We start from the raw sequence: 14,491 nt of genomic DNA on the forward strand, positions 1-14,491 counted from the left end.
ACAGGGCAGAGAACGGGCAAAAGGAGAATAGGACAAAAGACCTGACATTTTGTGACTTTGGTTCACACCTGGAAAATAGCATTAGTTAGAATATTGTATACTGGGTCCCTTAAGAAGTTAATTGTTCCTTAAGTAATCAGACTCTTTGGTGAATCTAAAAATTGTAGCTGGGAGCTGTCCAGAATCTGTTTCAGGGATATATATGTATGAAAGCTATCTTTCTAAATCACTTTAAATATAGGAAGTATATTGTCATATGACAGAAACTTGGTATAAAATTCATTTTAAATTCTCTGTGTACCTGTGTTGATATTTATTTTAGATTGTAGTATGATCTTTGTAGTTGTCCTCAAAGAACTCTTGTATCAATGTCTTAAATCCATTGCAAAATGCCTTTAATTGATGTGGAAAGTGGAAAGGAGGAAAGAAATGATAACTGGCCTAAATATGTCTGGAATGCAGAAACCTTAGCAGACTTAAGATGTAGGTGGTACAATAAGGGTCTTTGCCTGAAATTGAGTGGGAAAAAAATCTTATTTAAGGTTGTATAAATCATTGTGGAAAAGGAGGGAGAAAACAAGAACTCTCCCCATTTCTCAGTTTAGACAGCTCTTTAAAAAGGAGAACAGTGTTAGTTTACCTATGCCAAGGGACTGAGAGGACACCAATAAACTAAACTGTACTTGATATTCCATATTAGGCTTAAGTAACCTAACTGAAAAATAGTAATGTTTTTGAAAGTGCCTTTAAAGGCATCCTTCAGACAAGGCTAGGGGAAGTACCAACAAGGGAGCAGCCAGCTAAAAGCAAAACAGACATTCCCAAAACCTTGTCTGGTGGTCCTGTAAGTGGAATTCCTGTTTCCAGAGAATATTATTATATTGTTAAAGAAGGCAGCATGATATGATTGAAAGAACAATGAACTAAAAGCCAAGGAGACATAAATTCCAGACCAGACCTTGGGACTGCCCTCGAGTCATTGAGCAAGTTATTTTCCCTGTTTTTCAGTTTTCTGCTTTGTAAAATGGGTTTTGAAAAATGGGATACCTCTAAAGTCACTTCTCAGTTCTCAATGTTTGTCTTGAATGAGTTTAGGATATGAAACCTGGCCTTACCCTGAGAATATCACATTTTTTGAAACTTTTTTCATTTCATAAAGTGGGATAATTTATTTTGAAACCTATACTACCAGTAATTTCTACCCTCTATCCTGGTTGCTATCATATATTTGTTTCATTGTTTTTCTCTCTACACTGTTCTTTGCCATCATCTTTGAGGATTCCCTGTAACCTCAAGACCACAAATTCTTCAAACGTTTCAATGATCTCTTTTTTCATTTTCACTTCAACCACATACCACCAGTTCGAGGTCTTGAATTTTAAAGATCTGCTCACCAACTCCAAGTCTTAAAGTTAATGTCTAAAATAGAAATAGATGAGAATAATCAAAATGAACGCCTCTAGGATTCACTCACAAAACTTAATAAAATTTGTTGAAGGGAAAGTCTGCTTGTGAGGACCCCATAAGAAGTATAGAGGAGAAACACAGGCTTCTCCTACCTGCCCAGACCCCTGTGTTGGCAAAAACGGCTTTGCAGTCAGGCAAGGTATAAGCCAGACATTAAAGGTAACATTAGCTACTGAGCTCTTGTGTTCTGTGGCCTAGCAAAGGTGTTCATTAGAGTTGTCCGTCATGAACAAGCTTTGGTAAGCCCTAGTCAGCGCCACAGAATAGAAGAAATGTACATTAGACATTATCTAGGCTAGCATTCTTTCCCTCAGCTCATTTACAGATGAAGAAAATAAGGCCAGCCGAGGGACTACTTGGCACAAGAAAACACAATCATGCATAAATTTGTCAATTGTGATCAGTATCCTTTGAGTGCTCTTAATTTTCTTCAAAACATATTGATAAATGTTATTGCATTTAATCACTATGAAAACCTTGTGCGGTAGGCAGGGCGTGTATTATTTCCATTTTAGACTTGAGGAAATGGGCCCACATTCATCTTCCCTAGTTCATACCTTTAAATGGAAATTCTTTAAATGGAACCTTCCAGCACACTGCACTTAAAGCAGTATTGGTAGTGTCAGGGACTCCATTTAAGGGTATTGACAAGTACAAAAAAGACATTGTTATAAATTTGATCTGTAACATGAGCCTGTGGCTTGGAACCCCAAGAGCCCCAAATTCTTCAAGGTCTTTCTTCAAGCCGGCATCTGCATACTATGACAGAGTTAAGTACTTGAAGGGCCCTAGGCCTTAGATAAAATTTGAATAGATGAAGTTTGTCTTTGGTGCTCCTTTCAGCTTCTCTGTTACCCACTTTGCCTGAGTTTTCTTTTTCTTCTTGACTCACAAAGGTATCTTTGTTACCTTGTTTCTGAAAGGTTACCATCTCATTTTTTAGTTTGTTTTTAGTATAAGTTTAATGGGTGGGGAGGTATATGTTGGGGAGTGAAGACAAAACTCTAAATGAGTAAAATTTAAAATATAGTAAAAGGCAAGTGAGGCTAAATCTAAGGTCTTCCTTTTTATTCATCACATTTGCCTAGTAAAGGCACATTGTATAGTTCTTATAGGTAGTCAAGGCAGCCAGAGCTCAGTTTTATATATCATTGAAGAACTTTAAGTTTAATTTGATCTTTACAGTAGCCTTGAGGAATGTGCTACAAGTCTAATTATTCTCATTTTATAGATAGGAAAACCACAGCTCAAAAAGTCTTAAGAGCTGAGTTAGGATCAGAACTTTGTATTATAGTCCCTGCACTTTTTATCAAATTTTAGAAGCTTGAGCTTCTTTGAAAGCAATCAATCAGTGGTCACAGATTTTAGTAGGAAAAAGAAAACTGTAGGAGAACTTAAATCTAAATTAAATAATGATTGAAACTTTGACTTTTGAAAACTTTTTGTATCTCACAATTTTTAGTGCTAGTGGTAAAAAGATTTTTACAAAAGAAATATACAGAATCAACCTACCAAGACACCCTTAAGGCTTATATTATAATGACAAAATGTTCTTTAAAGAAATAAAGAATGACTCATAATTAGCATAGTTATAAGTCATGGCTGGCCATAACTGATTAGTTGAGCATCTAGATTTAGCCCACTATATGCCAAAATAAGCTTAAAATGAATATGCAGCATGAATATAAAAGTTTATACCATAAAAAAAGAAGACAATAACCAGATTAAAGGCCTTTCACAGCTATTGCTGGTGTACTTAGCCAAAGGAAGAATAGAAGTTATAAGGGATGATTCCTTGCGTTGTAGTGGGAAAGGGTAGAGGGGAAAGAGGTGATATAAAAACAAAAGGCATCAATTTAAAATTATTTGAAGTTAAAAAGAAAAAAAACACATGAAAATAGAAATACTCAACATTTAGCTTAATAAAATAAAAAATATATTTCATTCAAGGTTTGCTTGGTAAAGTAACCTCTTCACTAATTAGGCATAAAGGAAAGAAAAATTAACTATCCAGTTATAATGTACTAGTCTTGTTAAGAAAGAGAATACACATAAAATAATTCAAGTTCTTCCAGAGTTGCTAATATTAAATTCAAAGTGTTATTTTTTCAAGTATTATACTAGTCAATATAATTTCCACTTGAGAGGCGTTACGATATGCTGGGACAAAAACAAAACCAAACTGAACTTTAGGTCAGAGGAATTGAGATTGAATGCTAGTAGCTCTGATACTTGCTATCTGTGTGACCTTGGAGATGGTACTTAGCTCTGTAGGTTTTTTTTGACACCTTATCTGAAGAATGAAGTTTTTGGACTAGATTAGGCTCATAGTCCCATCCAGCTCTAAATCTTATGAAATAAAGTTATGCCCTATGAAGAATTTTGTATTTTCCACATTTAATAATGTTCATTATACTTTTAAACTGCATTTTCATTTGAATTTGATACATTCATCTGTCCACTACAAATAACCTATTAATTACACTGTGACATCAGTAAATCTAATTGTACATTATACAGTTTTTTCCTGTTTATGATATTAGTTGTTTTTTTCTCAGATAAGTCAGATAAATATGATTCGCGAGATGTGGAAAAACTGCAGCAGGATGATGCTTGGGTGGAAAGCTTTTTGTGTTGGCGGCACGATGTAGTGGACGAAACACTGAAGATGATCGATGAGAGTTTCCAATGGAGGAAAGAATTTGCTGTCAATGGTAAGTTTGTTCCACTGTAATTATGCTGATAATATATCGATGGCTCATATTTATTTAGCATATTTGTAAATGTTCCTTGTGTTTGTTATAGAAAGTACAATACAGACATACATTTTTCATTTAGACCTGGGAAAATTTCATGTAAGATGTCTTAGTGATGCCAAGAGAAATAAATCCTTAGAAGGAAGCTATGAGTAATCCTAAACTAGAAAACATAAGCAAGCTTTCAATAGGTTCTCCAGTGGGTTGCAGGAAAGACATTTTATGGTGAAGGTAGTTAAAAGAGGAAAGAGTTTAATCTACAACTAAGAGTCTCCGAATCAAAGAAGGGTCACAAATAAGGGAAATACCATTATCAGTAAGCTGGTTCAGGTCAAAAAATGTTTGCCTCCTTACTAATAATATAGCAAAAGTTAGGCAAAGAAAGGCAAAAATGTTTAGGCTAGGTCATGTACTAGAGAACTAATGAAGGCTGATACAGGTGTTTTTTGACGCAAGAATATCTGATTTATGAATCCCTGACTGATAGAACAGATTGTCCCCTGAATATGACACAGCAAAAAGTATTCTCTCAGCCAAGTTACTTCCACTAGAGGGAAAGATATAGTAGGTACTTAAATGCTGGTTGGCTTCTGTTCCTGTTGCTGGTGATAAATGTAAAAAAAAAAAAATAGCAGTGGACCTGCTGACCACAACAGAAAGGGAAGAAAGGAAGGACATTTTCCTTTCTTCAGCTTTTGGGTGGTAGGAGACTTATGAGGCAGGGTCATGTGGCATAAATGAAGGCTCATAAACTAAATGGAAACTTGGCCCCTCTAGCTCTTCCACACATTTCTGTAGCCCTAATTTCATTAAAACCTTTTGCCCTTTTGCTTCTTTATCTTAGCCCCCATTGCTGCCCTGGGTAGCTGGCTAGATAAAGTTGTGCTCTGGAGACTTTTGAACAGAAATATTGCATATGCTGGTTAGGTTTCCAGGGGTGGTAGGCGTAGTATCCTAACCCCACATCACAATAAAATTAGGGTAGTTTTTCCATAAGAGATACTGAGACCATTCATAACATTTGGTTGGCCTAGTCTACTGATCTCATTTACTTGTTACCTGAGTATAAAATAGCCACTAGAAGGTCCAGGCCAGCTCTCTACTGTGTATCTGGTCAGCTCAGACAAGGGAGCTTCCCTTAACTGAATCAGCTCAAAGTGTCTTTAGTGCCTCTTAAAAAATGATCAATTTTTCATATCTCACAAGCTTTAAGTGTAGTCCTAACAATACACTGATAGATAAACTTGTACTCTGCCAACTGGAAAACTGTAGAAATTGGTTTTTCTCTTATTTTCCCATTATAAATCTTTAGTCTAAAACCAGGCCATTAATCACAATTTCAATTTACTTGGAAAGAGGCCTAATTAAAATACAAAGCTAATGTTTACCCAAATAAAATCAACATAAATTTTTTTTGTTTTTCCTCCTAAAACTTCACTCAAATATAAAGCTTCATGAGTCTAGGAGAACTAAGTATTTCAAAAACATTCTGATTGCAATTCTAAGAAATTACAGGAAGGTTCTAAAAAACATAAAGCTTTTTTTTAAAGTTATAAGGCATTGAGAGGCACTCATAATATTAATTTATAGTTCTCTCTGGATCACTTAGCTGTAGATTGAATTGGAATCAATCTTTTCATTCAGATATGAAATGTGTTTTATCTAGATTAATATCATAGTAACACAAAGCAGAAAATTTCACAAGTTCTTGGGAGATGACAAGTAAATCAGATAGATGTCTTACGTTGGTTAGATTGCTCCCTCAGACCATTTTCTCCCCACTGTTCATGCTTGGTGCCACAGGTTGTCTCAGCTCTTGAATCCGTTACAGATCTGCCTCTTAGTTGAATAAGTAGTTTCCACTTGATCCAAGGTAATACATGTATCGATAATTCTTATTTTTAAACTGGCATTTTAAAATAGAGAATGCCCTTCCCTTTATTATACTCAGTGTGCCAGACAAGGAAGCATACTTTGTTAGCTCAAGAATGGGCTAAGTGGTGGAAATATAGGAATGCCAGTTGGAGTGGGGGGGGGGGATCAGATAGAGTAACCCTAGTAGGGACTAGGGGCAGAAGGGAAGGGTACTGAACAGAATAAGAGACGGTTCCTGGTGATCAGACTAACTAAGATGGCAGTAAGACTTTGGTTTTAAATTATGCAGGATTTTAGAAGATGATTCTGGTAAGACCACCTGTATAAAATATGAGACTGACTAACATTTTTAAGGAAAAAGATACTCTGACATATAAAGTGATATGTTTTGCTAGAGAAAATAGTGGTTTTATTCAGTTATTACAAGAACCATATTCAGGCTGCTCATGATTTTGTTTTGCGTGATGTGGAGGTCATAAATATCATATTGTTACATGAAACAGTGCTCTCCCGTACACCACAGTACCTGACCTCAGTATAGAAAATTAGAGAAATGGAAGGAAGTACCTCTAAAAATCCATAGTGGGTCTGTGCGACATGATGAAAGCCTTTCCTTAGCTACTTTAACATTACTTGTTAAATATACCAGTGTAGCATGTGGCCTACCCTTCTCTTATCTCTTACTATAGCATCTCATTTTTTTTAATGATACACCTCTGAAATCATGTCTTTTCTTCTACTTAATTACATACAAGTTGTTTTAGTAATATCCTGAAGACCATGATAGTCTACTTGAGGCATTTCCATCATCTTTAAATAATTAAAAGATTTTAGTCCAAGTATAAATTTGTGTTTCTTTATCTTTCAAGTTTGAATGAAATAAATGGGGAAAAAAGCATTTATTAAGTGTTTACTATGTACAAAGCACTGTAAGTTTACTGAGGTTTATTCAAACTGTTTTGAAAATTATTCCTGTCTTGTAAGTTTTCTGTTTTAATGAGGCAGGTCTCTAAAGTACAACCACTGATAATTATCAACATATTTTAATTTTTAGACCTGAGTGAATCCACTCTTCCAAAATGGATATTTGAGGTTGGTGCTGTATATCTACATGGGTATGATAAAGAGGGCAACAAATTGTGTAAGTATATGTGGATTTCGATCTCACTTTTTTCACTTTTGAACATCAAAAGTTTTGGCAGCCACACCACATCACACTGTTGATGCAATTTCCGAAGTTGCAAACCACTAAAAACTAGCTTTTTTTTTTTTCTTAAATGAACTGTTACCTACCATGTTGCCTTTATCCTGTGCTTGTATGATTGAATTTTATATTTATCCCTATTAAATACTATCTGTTTTTTTTTTTTTTGCATTTCAAGATAATTTTAGTTCAGTCATTTCAGAATCATTTTAGTTCAATCATTATTCAGTGATTTAGTGTTTGTAATAGTCTGTGTGGCAAACACAATGTTGGGGAGGCTGTAGCTTGACTTCAGTAGAACATTATTTATTTGGAAGAACATTCTTGAAATAGCAACGTTTGTTAGAGTTAGAATTCCAATTACCAGTAGGTGAGTGTATGCCTATTTATGTCATAAACACGTGCCCAAACTTACTAAAACAGAATTATCTGAAGGGTACTGTAGCAATTTATTAATTTCCCATAGCAAAATTGAGTCTACCACTTAATACTTTTCAGTTGACTTTTTCTTTGTTTTACAGTGTTTTTATACTATACTACCTTCCCTAGAAGGAAATAATATTCTCCATATCTGGGAAAATGAAATAGAAAGCAATATGTCAAGGAAAATTAATTATATTAATTGTACTCTTTTTACATTAGGAAAATTTTAATGTTTCTACAAATTTTTTCTACTTCTTCTGATTCAAGTCTGGTTCAGAGTGAAGTTCCATACAAAAGACAATAAAACTATTTTGGACAAAAAGAAGCTTGTAGCCTTCTGGCTAGAACGTTATGCCAAAAGAGAGAATGGAAAACCTTTAACAGTGATGTTTGACATGTCAGAAACTGGACTGAGTAACATAGTAAGTATTTTCATTGACATTATGATTTTAACTTTTAGGATAATTGGCCTATTTCATGATGTTTAGAGATTTTCTTATTTTCCAGTTATCAAAACTGATGTAGTAAAGTTTATGACTATAAAGGGAGAAGCTTTCCTTTACTTCCCTCCCCACCCCCAACAATAGCTGTACTGAGTTGATTTACCTTAAGCTATGATTCCTCAAAAATGATGACTGCAATTTATAACTAAGTGATTGAATTCAGTCCCTATTATATTGTTTCAGATAAAAGTGGTAGACTTCATAGGAAAGCTTACCATATAAGAGCAAAAGATTTATTTTGTTCCTCTTTATTTGATTTTCCCCAAAATAGGACATTTATAATACAAAATAGATTTAGTCTAAAAGTCTTCTTGTTTGACTATACTCAAGAGTAGAATGCCTCTACTAATAGTAATGATATTTAACCAATCAACCTGGTAGATAGAAATAAGGTTAAGGAAAAAAAAATTTATATCAAAATATAATATTTTCATTTGATTGTGATATAAATTTACTTTTCTTTTTTGGAGGGCAATTGGGGTTGTGACTTGCCCAAGGTTACATGGCTAGTTTTTTGTATTAAGTGTCTGAGCCTGGACTTGAACTCAGGTCCTCCTGACTCCAGAGCCAGTGTTCTATTCACTGTGCCACCTAGCTGCCCCTAAGTTTACTTTTCTCTGGGCAAATTTAAATAGTGGCAGATTGGCCACACTCTCTTTGACTACTTGACAGAAGTTCTGCCTATATTCTTTTGGGTTGGCTCTGCTTATGAGCTTTTCCCTTGTTTAATGTGTAAAGCCAGCAAATCTCAGATTTGGTCTTCTGTTGCCTTAGAGCTTTCTACTATCTTATATGCTCTAGAAGCAGTTGAGATCAGCTGGAATATTTTAGTTTTTGTTTTTCATATTTTAATCTTAGAGGAGTTTTAAGATAGTCTTCTTTGAAAGTTTACTATGTACTATATTTCCTTGACCCCTTAGGTTAGTCATCCTAGATTGAGCATAAGAAAAGATAAGTGTCTGACCAAAATTAAATGGTACAAATAGATAAACATTAGCATAGGTGTCAATTTGGGGGAGGTTTAATAAACATTTAAAATCTGTAGTTTTATGGTGTTTGAAAATATTATTATGCATCTGTTCATTTTATATTTTATGTTTTAAATTTTTCATCTTCAGACCAGGTGCAAGAAAAATGTCGTTTCATATCCAATCACTGAACAGGGAGGGATGAGAATTAGGTTTTATCAGCTGGTAGTATTATCTTTTATCGGCTAAGCTACCCTTGTATTTCATCATTTTTAAGTTATTTGCTATCTTGAGAAAATTATTAATGGTCTAAGACTTTTCAACTCCTTTTATAGCATTTGAGGGTTATAGCAACCCAGGAGAGCAGGAGGGTCGCTGTTACACTTTTTTGTCTTCTTTGGCAGGGCATAGATGAAGTTTGAAAATCAGTCTTGTTTTTAAGTCTCTCATCATTTGAGGTCTTTAATGTAGGGAATTGTAGTGTCAGGAATTTTTCTCCAATAGCAATAAATGCTATTTTGATCCTTCAACTGGAGTTTTAAGTATCATGTGACATTTTATAGATTTTATGTGACTCCAGGATATACAGATACTAAGTTCCAGAGCTAGAATTGCTCATTTTAATATTCTCAAAATAAACATACCACTTTTCATCATAACTAATGCCAAAGATGTTTTCTTATCAGTCCGATAGATCTCAATCCAAGAAAATATTATGTTAACACACTTTGATTTAATCACATACCTTTTACATTTAATGGAATTTGAGTCTTAAAAGTTAGGTTGAGACTTTCTTTCCAATATGTAGTATAAAGTTTACCAAAAATTTCATGTACCACATTATTTTATTTTGGTAAATGTAAACTTGATAAGTTTGTGATGAATGTGATTCCCATATTTTTACTCTCTAGAACCTTTTTACTCATGATAAAGTGCAAGGCAGAAATAGTTGTAGGTCAAATTCAGATGATTGTTTTCTGTGGAGGTGCTTTATTATGATTAATTGGAATTTATTTTTAATCTAAATTCTTTACATTTTGTATATTCCAGTTAAAAGCAACTCACTATAGGAAAATTCCGACTTTACAACAGATAGTTCATATGCCACCTTTACGTAATAAAAATGTCACTATTAATCCAGGATAAATTTACCTATAAATTAGGATATGGTGTTTCTTTCATATTTCAGTATTACATATCACTCACAGTTCCTACCACAGCACAATTTGGGACAGATGGAGCATCTGGGGAGAGCACACACACACGACATTGTAGACCTTTAGGGCCAGAGTGGCCCCAACCTTTCATTTTACAGTTGAGAGAACTCAAGACTTGCTCAGGTTGGCCCTGCCAAGCTTTACACAGCAATAAACCAGACTTCCTTTGTTCCCATCATAATTGATATAATTAAGAGAGCTTTCAGGTTTATAGCACACTTTCTGTAGAATACCTCACAACAGTTCTGTGAAGCAGGTATGATTAATGTTATCCATATTTTATAAATGAGAAAATAGGCTCCAAGAAATTAGGTGGGATCTGTGTTCTAACACTGGCTTGCTTTCTGAAGTGTCTAATGATAGCTCTGAATTACATGTTTTCATTTGTGGTCAGCACATCCATTTTCTTCTGACAGGTTACCTTTAAATTCTTTTTGGAGAGGGGAAAAGGCAGCACAGTTGGGGTTAAGTGACTTGCCAAGGTCACACTGCTAGTAAGTGTTAAATGTCTGAGCCCGGACTTGAACTCAGGTTCTCGTGACTTCAGGGCCAGTGCTCTATTTACAGTGCCACCTAGCCGCTCCTACATTTAAGTTCTTTAGTGTAGAAATCTTCATTTATTAAATATGTCATCTTTATTTTAGGATATGGAAATTGTTCGGTTCATCATCAACTGCTTTAAGGTTTATTATCCTAAATATCTCAGTAAGTAACTGGTTTCTTTTTATAGATTTTATATAATTTAGCTATAGAAAATGTTTTGGCACTTAGGGAGAGTTTGACCTGATTAATTACTGTGCTGGTGCTTTGTTTTTTCATTGAAGAAAAAATAGATAGCATTTCACAAAATTTCAGTTAACCCCCAGCCACAGAATATCACCCAAAAGTTTTGATCATAGAGTCTAGTATACAGAAATCATATTTTTGAACTTCTATTAATTCCCCAAAAGAAAAAATTCTGTAGCAACTTGGGTATTCTCTGACTGCTAACTGAAAGCTAACATTTTTAAGCTAAGTTAAAAAGGAAGACCTTTTTAAAAAGGAAGAGTGGACATGGAAGGATGAAGAAATTAAAAATTCAAATCGACAACCACCTAAATCCTTGTATAACACTATAACCACTGTTCTTTTGGATACTATAGCTCACATGCTGCGGTATGACTTACTCCCAGTTTCCCTCCGAGCATTGCTTTAACATGAAATACTAGAGAAGAAGAAAGCTCTATGTGAGCATATTTTTCTCCTTCTCACTCAGTTTTTGAATTTATATTGAGTGATATAATCTCTTCGTAAGTGAGCTCTCCTTTCAGCTTTGTTTCTAGGAAGAATTCTGGTGATCTTCATAGTCTAAGGAAAAGGCCAATTTGGCTGGTATCCAGGATAAGGGCCCAGAATTTTGAAGTTTATGTTTATGTAGTGTTTTAGGCTTTTCAAAGGACTTTGGAGACCTTGTGAATAATTATACTTGACGGCTATTTGAAGTAACCAAAGCACATTAAGGAGCAAAGAACCTATGCAAAATGAATTTGAATTTGAATGCCAGTGACCTGAATTAAATTGAAAGATTAATTTATAATTAGGGTGATGTGTGTGTATGTGTATGATATATGTGTGTGTATATACACACATTAATCTTATCAGTTTTACAATAGTCTTCTTTGAAGGTTTTCTATGTACTTTGACTACATAGATTCATTTTAAAGTAAGATTTTTATAGCCACCATTTAGTTTTGTATGCATGTAATATTTTTAAAAATAATTTTATGAAGTATTTGAAATTTTTTTTGAATTGTATGCTTAAAATGTAATTGTAAAACTTCAGACAGTTTAAATTTATCTGAGAGATTTAACTACAGTGATCTGTCCTCAGATTATGTTCTTTATTATGTGCTTCAAGAACTCTGCATGCTTGAGAATGATGGTCCATTTTTATTCATCTGAATTCTAAGACTATAATAATAATACCAAATCTCTTTTGTATATTCTGGTCCTTTCTCACATTTATAAACGTCTTCTTGATATCTTCATCTCAGTATGAAAATTATATTTTTGTGTTAGGAAGCAGAGGCTAAGAGTGCATAATGTTAAACATATCAATTATTTTTGTTTGCTTGAACATACTCATTTTACAAATAATCAGTAGAATTTGACACAGTTTCAATAAATATTTTTAAAATATTACTCACCAAATCAATGATTTGGAAATCACTTGTCAAAACACTCAGTGGCCCACAAAATTTCATAGCCCAATTTTCACTTTCCCTCACTGCTAACAAACAGCGTTGTGTGTACTTTCTCTCACTTGCCCCCTCTCCCTCTCATTCCCTAACTTCCTTTGTGCCTTTTTTAAATCTCCCTGTCTTCTTCTCTCCCTGCCCTTTTACTCCTTTATCAGTAGTTGGCATTAGCTTGCTGACTACTCAGTCCTTTCTTATATTTCTTCATGCTTAGAAGACAACAGCAGTGGTTGAAGATTCAGGGTCGATAAGAGTTGCCAGGAGACAGTACATCACATCATTATGACGTGTTGGGTCTCCCAATGTTGTTGGTGCTGTCTATTCTGTACTGGATGTTTTATATTGGACATTTCACCTACTTATAGGCCATCTAGTTTGCAAGCTTCCCAGTTTTAGTTTCTTGACCAGTCATTTTTAGGATTGCTATAAATGGATAATGAGTATTACTATATATAGAAGTGTTAAGCCTTATAGAATTCATTCATTCTTTTATCTTTCAGCAAAAATTGTAGTCTTTGATATGCCATGGATAATGAATGGTGAGTTTTTATTACTTGGGCATTTTCATATAGCAAAACTACCCTTTACCCTCACATAGTCTCTTCATGTTTTGTCCTTATCCATATATACGGTGGTAATAAGTTTTATGAACTTCCTTGAAATCTAAAACCCTATAGAATGTCCAGAAATCCCTGGACTATCTGTCTATCTAGACTTCAGAGGTAGCCCTGGAAGCATCTGTCTACAAGCATCAGAGTTTTATCAGGGAAGCTCTGGTCAGAGAAATTTGTAGGATATCACAAAAATTGGTTCAGTTATGGAGGCCATTGGATCTCGGGCTATAAACATTCCTGCTTTCTACCAAAGTTCTCTTTAGGACCAAAATGCTAAAAAAAAAAAAAAAAAAAAAACCAAACAGTATCACTTGATAAGTTACTTTTGTAACTTATTTTCAGTTACAACGGGTTTTGAAGCTAGGAGACCTTAGTTAGCTATTATCCAATCCAACCACTTCATTTTCCCATTGAGTGAGGCCTTAAGACATAAAAGGGACTTGCTTATTGCCTTACAAGTGCTAAGTAGTAGAGCTAGGATTTGTCTGTGTCCTTGGACTCCAAATTTCCCAATTCTCATTTTACCATGGCATGAAAAGTTTTAGAATGACTTTTTTTGTCTTGCATATAAAAATAAATGTTAGCATTCTGTTATATTATGTTTAGGCACAAATACAAGAAAAAATATTTATATACACATGCATATACATTATATACGTAGTCTGCAGAAAAAAAAAACCATAAAAACACATTTAACCAAGGTATAAAATGTTGTAGTTGTTTCCTTGAGACTTTGGTTAAAACTGTTCTAGAATAATAGTTGAAGACTGGTTCAATTCGACAAGTGTTTTTTACGTGTCTGTGTGTATATCACTGTAGTAGGTCCTGGGAATACAAGAATGAAATTCCTTCTGCCCTCAAGGAGCTTGCATCCTCTTGTGGGTGCAAAACACATATCAAAGTTTAGCATAAGAAAAAGTGAGATACAAACAAATGGGATGGTCACGGAAAACTTCATGGAGAATAAGCCCTCACTTCATTTTACTTCTGCTATTTTCTTCAGAACACAGTAGGAAAGAATTTAAAGTGGTTACCAAGTCAGTGGACCCTTGAAGGAATATATAGTTTTTGAAAGGGGAAGGTAAAAGGGATTGTATTCCAACATGAGGAACACCTTATATAAACAGAGGTATGAGAACAGAATATTGAGGTCAGCTTCTTCAGCTATGAAGAGGAATTGGTATGAAATAAGCCTGGAAAAGTTTCTTATCACACTCATAAAAGTGT

The 14,491-nt window shown here is 34.4% G+C and overlaps 1 protein-coding gene across 2 annotated transcripts in view; it reads left to right on the forward strand.

Moving 5' to 3' along the window:
• Positions 1-14,491, forward strand: part of MOSPD2 (motile sperm domain containing 2) — a 48,163-nt gene that overhangs the window by 17,170 nt on the left and 16,502 nt on the right. For both annotated transcript variants that reach the window (XM_069100637.1, XM_069100638.1), the window contains exons 3-7: positions 4,026-4,181; positions 7,153-7,239; positions 7,993-8,147; positions 11,058-11,118; positions 13,151-13,189. In XM_069100637.1, coding sequence (XP_068956738.1) covers positions 4,026-4,181; positions 7,153-7,239; positions 7,993-8,147; positions 11,058-11,118; positions 13,151-13,189 — 498 coding nt within the window. The remainder of the gene's footprint in view (positions 1-4,025; positions 4,182-7,152; positions 7,240-7,992; positions 8,148-11,057; positions 11,119-13,150; positions 13,190-14,491) is intronic.

Source organism: Petaurus breviceps, unplaced genomic scaffold (genome assembly GCF_028583685.1).
Source record: "Petaurus breviceps papuanus isolate PSGF00001 unplaced genomic scaffold, PetGlider_PUasm1.0 419, whole genome shotgun sequence".
Taxonomy (NCBI): domain Eukaryota; kingdom Metazoa; phylum Chordata; class Mammalia; order Diprotodontia; family Petauridae; genus Petaurus; species Petaurus breviceps.